At 54.6% G+C, this 6151-nt stretch overlaps 1 protein-coding gene across 1 annotated transcript in view; it reads right to left on the reverse strand.

Annotated features, from left to right (window-relative positions):
* TNRC18 (trinucleotide repeat containing 18) overlaps nucleotides 1–3058 on the reverse strand; it is a 57272-nt gene extending 54214 nt beyond the window's left edge. Inside the window, 1 exon segment of the mRNA XM_048493929.1 lies at nucleotides 1261–3058. Coding sequence (XP_048349886.1) covers nucleotides 1261–2914 — 1654 coding nt within the window. The 5' untranslated portion in view covers nucleotides 2915–3058.
* Nucleotides 3059–6151: the final 3093 nt, after the last annotated feature.

Consider the following 6151-nt stretch of genomic DNA (forward strand, 5'->3'; position numbering starts at 1 on the left):
AGACACTGCTTCCCACTATGATAAATGACAAAAACAATCCTGGAATGTGGCCAACCACACTTAAAAAAAAATAGCAACAATCAAGTAGTACACCATGGGAAATCTGCTCTTTCAAGTCACAACTGAAAAGGGCAGCAATCCACTATCTTTTCGCTTGGGAGGGAGACCCAATGAGATTTTATCTCCCAGTAACAACAAACCCAAGGTTGGGCTGCAATAGATACTACTCTCTCACTCACTCACTCTCTCTCTCTCTCTCTCTCTTCCCCCCCCCCCCCCCAGCATGGTGTAGTGCAGGGGTCTGCAACCTGCGGCTCTCCAGATGTTCATGAACTACAATTCCCATCAGCCCCTGCCAGCATGGCCAACTGGCCATGCTGACAGGGTCTGATGGGAATTGTAGTTCATGAACATCTGGAGAGCCGCAGGTTGCAGACCCCTAGTGTAGTGGTTAAGGGCAGGTGGATTCTAATCTGGAGAACTGGGTTTGATTCCCCACTCCTCCATCTGAGTGGCAGAGGCTTATCTGGTGAACCAGATGTGTTTCTGGTGACCTTGGGCTAGTCACAGTTCTCTGAGAACTCTCTCAGCCCCACCTACTCCATACAGTGTCTGTTGTGGGGAGAGGAAGGGAAAGGACCTTGTAAGCCATGTTGGGTCTCCTTACAGGTGGGGAGAGAAAGGTGGGGTATAAATCCAAACTCTTCTACTGTTCTTCTGCTCTGTCTTTCAATTTCCTGCAGTAGATTTGGGTGTCACAAGAGTGACACCCCCTGGCCAGTATGACTCACTACAAGATGGATTGGTCAAGGATGGTCCACTATAGCCCCTGTATCTGTTTGCGGGGCGGGGGGCTCAGACTACACATTAGTGACTACACATTGGAAAGCCAGCATGGTGTAGAGGTTAAGAGCAGGTGGGCTCTAAACTGGAGAACTGGGCTCAATTCCCAACTCCTCCACATGAGCTTGTCTGGTAAACTGGATTTGTTTCCTCACTCCTGCACATGAAGCCTGCTGTGTGACCTTGTTCTCTTTGAACTCTCTCAGCCCCACCTACCTCACAAGGTGTCTGCTGTGGGGAGCAGAAGGGAAAGGAGCCAGTAAGCCGCCTTTAGTCCCCTTGAGGCAGGGTACAAACCCAAACTCTTCTTCATCTTCTTCATGCACACACAAAGGAAGCACTTTCAGCCGCTGCAAAGCCAAGCTGGACTCTGCCACCTCCCTCCCGAACCTCTTAAAAAGCCAGACAATGCCTTACCTTTGACACTGCCCAGGGAGAGGGAGCGGTCCCGTTCCAGGAGGTTCGGCCCTGGCTTGCTGCCACTGTTGTCCTTCTGCCGGGCCACGGCCACGGCAATGCCCACGGGAAGATGCCGCACCTCCACTTCCCCCTGAGAGCCAATACTCTCACGCCCAAAGGATTTGGCACTCTCCGGCCTCTCAGGCTCCTTCTTCAACTGCTTGCCTGCTTGGTGGGGCAGCAGCTGCTGGATCTTCGAGGCACCCTGCTGGGAGGGGTCCAGCTTCATGCTGCCCAAGCCCCCAAAGGGGCTCTTTTTCCCACCACCCTGCCGCGCCGACGCCTCTTTGGCGAAGCTGCCGCTGTACTGGATGAGGCTCTGCATGGCGGACCCTTCGCTGTGCGAGGTAGGATGAAGGCCTTCTGGGGCACTCCGGGGACCGGACGCCGCGGACCTCTGCAGGCCTCCGGGGTCGAGGTACACCTTCTTGGCCTCTTCCTCCACCCGGTTGGTGTGGTTGTGCTGGGCAGCAAGGACGGCCATCTGGGTGGTAGCAAAATTGCCCATCTCGAAAGGCTTCCATTTCTGTTCGGGGGGCTTCAGCTGGCTGTGGTCGAGGTGCTGCCGGGAGGAAGAGGAGGAGGAGGAGGAAGAGGGAGAAGAGGAGTCCAAAGTGCTGTATATCTTAGCTGCCTCTTTGCAGCCCGATCTCTGAAACCGGTCCCGCTCGCAGGAGCGGTGCTCTGCCTCCGGGCCCGGCTTTAGCAAGTCTTTTGTGGGGAGGAACTCCCTGCTTTCAGGGGAGGTCAGCCTTGGCCTGCTGGAGAAGTTTTCTGAAGCTGCCTGTTTCTTCAACACCATGGAATTTGCCCGGATCACAGAGCTCTTCTCCCTCAGGACTTCCACCCGTTTGGCATCGCCGTGGCTCAGGAAGTCCTGGGTCAAAACACCGCGGGACTGATTGGCCAGGCACCTGTCAGGCAACGACTGCAAGACGCCCACTCGCCCGGCAGCGGGGCCGGAGGCGTCTCGGTCTTTCGCTTTGCCGTTGTCCCGGGCCTGCGAGGCAATCTGGATGGGGCCATTCCTCTCGTCGTAGGCCTCAACTGAAGGCACGAAGGTGGGGGCGATGACTTTGTGTTCCCTCCCCGGCTCCTTGGTCAGAGGGAAGATGGTGTACATGTTGGAATGGACGGGCTGGGGAGGGAAGGCCGAGGAAGGGGTCAGCTTGCCCGGCTGGGGCGGGTGCGGGGAGGGGCAGCTGCAGGCCACGTGCAAGGCGGAGACCGAACCCAGCACAGACTCCCCCCTTTTCAGCCGGTCCAGGTGCGAGGGGTGAGGGGAAGGCCTCATGTTCTCGTCGTGCCTGTTGGGATCCTTGGCGCAGCGGTCTTGCTCGGGGCCCAGCGCCTTCCCCAAGAGGTCCCCGCCTCCGTTGCAGTTGTTGAGTGAAGAGGTTTGCAGCGGGTTCTTGGACTTTGGTTCTCCGCTAAGGCTCCCCCGATTCGGCAGATGCTCGGCCAGGAAAGGGGACAGCCGCTCAACCCCGACCTTGGCAGCCTTCTCGGGGCCGCTCACTTTCCTGTCGCTGTCGGGCTTGGTGTCCAGCGTGAGGTCCACCACGCTGTGGGGCTGGGCCTCCTCCTTCAGCCTGCCCTCCTTCTTGGTCATGGGCACGGAGAGGTCGCTCCGGCACGCTCTCTCCTTGCGGGCGGGGTCTTTCAAAACTGAGTTCCTGTGCAAGGGGGCGAGGTCTTTTTCACGGAGCAGTGTGCCAGGGGTGGGGTTGGACACTGTCCGTGAGGGAGGGCCCGGGGGGTGCAAGGCGGACTGGCCCGCATGGCTGGTGAGGTAAAATCCATCTGCAAAGACAGGGGGAAGAGTTAAGAAGGGTCTCATTCCACACACTGCATTCCATCAGAGGCAAATGTAGGAAAAATATAGTCTGGTGCAAAATCTGAGTGCCCCCCACATGGGCAGCTGCCCTCCCCCACCACGATCAAACAATGTCTTTTTGCATCAGGTCATCTCAAAGTCACCATCACATCACAGAACATGCCCCAACTCACAAATCTGAGGGGGAAAGGAGGAGGGGTGTGGGGGTGATTTTCCGCCCCCCACGTGACTAAATGGCCACAGCCCGGGGACATTTGACCCCATATGCCCCCCTGGACGGTACCACCCCTGTGTTCCATCAGGGCAATGTTGTGTTGGACAAGCACCCTTGCTCGCAACGAATGGCACACACTGCCAATTGAACAAACAAGTCTTGCAAAGTGGGTGGAGAAACACATCCACATCAATGAGACATGCAGGTTTATCTTCCTCAACAGACAGAAGGAAAGGGAACATGCAGACTCATTGTGCCTACAGAAGCCAGAGATGGGAAGCCAGTGTGCTGCAGTGGTTAAGAGCAGGTGGACTCTAATTTGGAGAACCGTGTTTGATTCCCCGCTCCTCCACATGAGCAGCAGCAGACTCTTGTCTGGCGAACTGGATTTGTTTTCCCACTCCTACACCTGAGGCCTGCTGGGTGACCTTGGCCTACGACTAGGTAAAGTTCTCCGAGAACTCTCTCAGCCCCACCTGCCTCACAAGGTATCTGTTGTGGGGAGAGGAAGGGAAGCAGCTAGCAAGCCACTTTGAGACTCCTTATAGGAGAGAAAGGTGGGGTATAAATCCAAACTCTTCTCTTCTTCTTCTTCTACTTATTTTGAATGCTGAGACCACAGCAGTCTTGCAATCCTGCAGCAGAATGACGACAAACCCGCCCCTTATGGTCCTTCTCCTCTAGGGGAGAGAATAAAGAAGACTCCAAGCACATTTGCAGAGTCTACCATGTTGCTACGACTTGTAGCCTACGGTACCTTGAAGAACAGAAGAAGAGTTGGATTTATATCCTCCCTTTCTCTCCTGTAAGGGGGCTCAAGGGGGCTTACGATTTCCTTTCCCTTCCCCTCCTTCCACAACAATCACCCTGTGAGATAGGTGAGGCTGATAGAGCTCCAAAGAACTGTGACTAACCCAAGGTCACCCAGCTGGCATGTGTTGGAGTGCACAAGCTAATCTAGTTCACTAGATAAGCTTTCACAGCTCCACTGGCAGATAGGGGAATCAAAACCAGTTCTCCAGATTAGAGTGCACCTGCCTTAACCACTACACCACCCTGGCTCTCAGCAATTGTGTATGAACCAAACGGGGGTAAACAAGGGACAAACCAACACAGTCTCCTGGAACCTAAAGTGATCTAAGCATAAGCATAAGCATTTTATTGTCATTGTGCATGCACAACGAAATTTACATCTAACATGTAAAATTCAGTGCCACAGCAGAGGGAAGAAATTGCCCATCATGGAAAAGATGGCACAGGTAGGGTGTTCAGGAAGCTGGCAACGGGATGGGGAACTCGGCACAGGCGGCGCTGGGAAAGGAACAGATGCCAAACACCTAATGGGATAAGAAGCAGCTATATCCAGAGTCAGGCCACAGCCGTTCCAATCAGCACCCAGGGTCAAGGTTTATGCCCCACCTCCTGGGCTTGCAAAATTACCAGCAAGGCCACAGGGGACTGGACTAGGATCTAGCTGACAGTGGTCCGGGTCCAGGAACAGATGCTGTCGAAAGCTGGGAGCCATTGCCAAGGGGCTCAGGCATGCCCTATTTGTAACGCCACCCCAGGCAGTCACTTGGATGAAGCAGCTCACCCACGTCTCGTTTCCCATGCCCCTTTTCACGGAAGACATGCCAGCTACAAAGCCAGGGGTCTTTCAGTCGCAAAACACAGAGAAGGCAAAGCAAGAGGGACAGGGAACGCAAAGGAGAGACCAACTGACCTTTTGGAGACTCAAACAGGCTGTGCTGACCCAGCTGAGCCAGCAAGGGGCTTCCGCCGTTATGGGGCTCCAGGTGACTCAAGGGAATGTAAGAAGGGTACAGACCGTTCGGCAGATGGGAGAAACCTGAAAAGAGCAGAAAACACGGGAAGATCAGTACGTGCATATAGACATACATATGCAAAAATGTGCTTCCGAACAGCTCATGCTATTAAATCGGCACCTCCGTTGTGCGACAGATGGCCAGGCCTGGCAAAGCGCACCCTCTGCCCCCTGCCAGCTCCCCCATCTTGTGCCAGATAGCAAAGATCCGTGCACACACACACACGCGTGCTCTCTATTTATATTTCGAGAGCAAACACACACCCCTTCTCCCGCTCTCAAAACAGTCTGCCACACTTCAGTGTGATCAGGAAACGGGACCAGGGCAGGATTGCTCAGCTGATCAGAAGGACACACAATTCTAAGTGGTCGCCTTCCCAGAGAGGGGAGAGTCAGAGGCCTGCATTCCTTGGGGGAAGGGGGGGGATACCTGGGGCAAGAAGCAGGCTTAGCTCCTGGCTCAAGATTACCCCCCGCCCCACACCCAAAATGCTCCTTTCCTTTACCCATGCAAGCAGTTCACATCTGTGAGGCAGAGGAAAGGAGTGTTCCCAAGACATGCTTTTTGCATTGTGGGCAAATCCTGCCCTTGCCTCTTGCTACTATCACAGGCATAGCGGGGAAATGCAGGCCTCCAACAGCCACTGGCCTTCCCAGCCGGGCCCTCCTGCCGACATCTCAGCAGAAAGAAAGCAAGAAAGCAAGAAAGCAAGAAAGCAAGCAAGCAAGCTGGATTTTTTGCCCAGCAAATTGCTCAATGGGCACTGGGCAGAATCCAAGATGGCCGGTTTGTACAGCAGTCCTACAACTCAGATGAGAAGAGACCAATGGTAAAAGGTCTGGAGTCCATATATACAAGGAGAGACTTAGGGAGATGGGATGTTTAGTCTGGTGAAGAGAAGGTGAAGAGGTGACATGATAGCCAGGTTCAGCTATTTGAAGGGATGCCATGTTGGTGAGGGAGCAAGCTTGT

The sequence above is a fragment of the Sphaerodactylus townsendi genome, linkage group LG04 (genome assembly GCF_021028975.2).
Source record: "Sphaerodactylus townsendi isolate TG3544 linkage group LG04, MPM_Stown_v2.3, whole genome shotgun sequence".
NCBI lineage: Eukaryota > Metazoa > Chordata > Lepidosauria > Squamata > Sphaerodactylidae > Sphaerodactylus > Sphaerodactylus townsendi.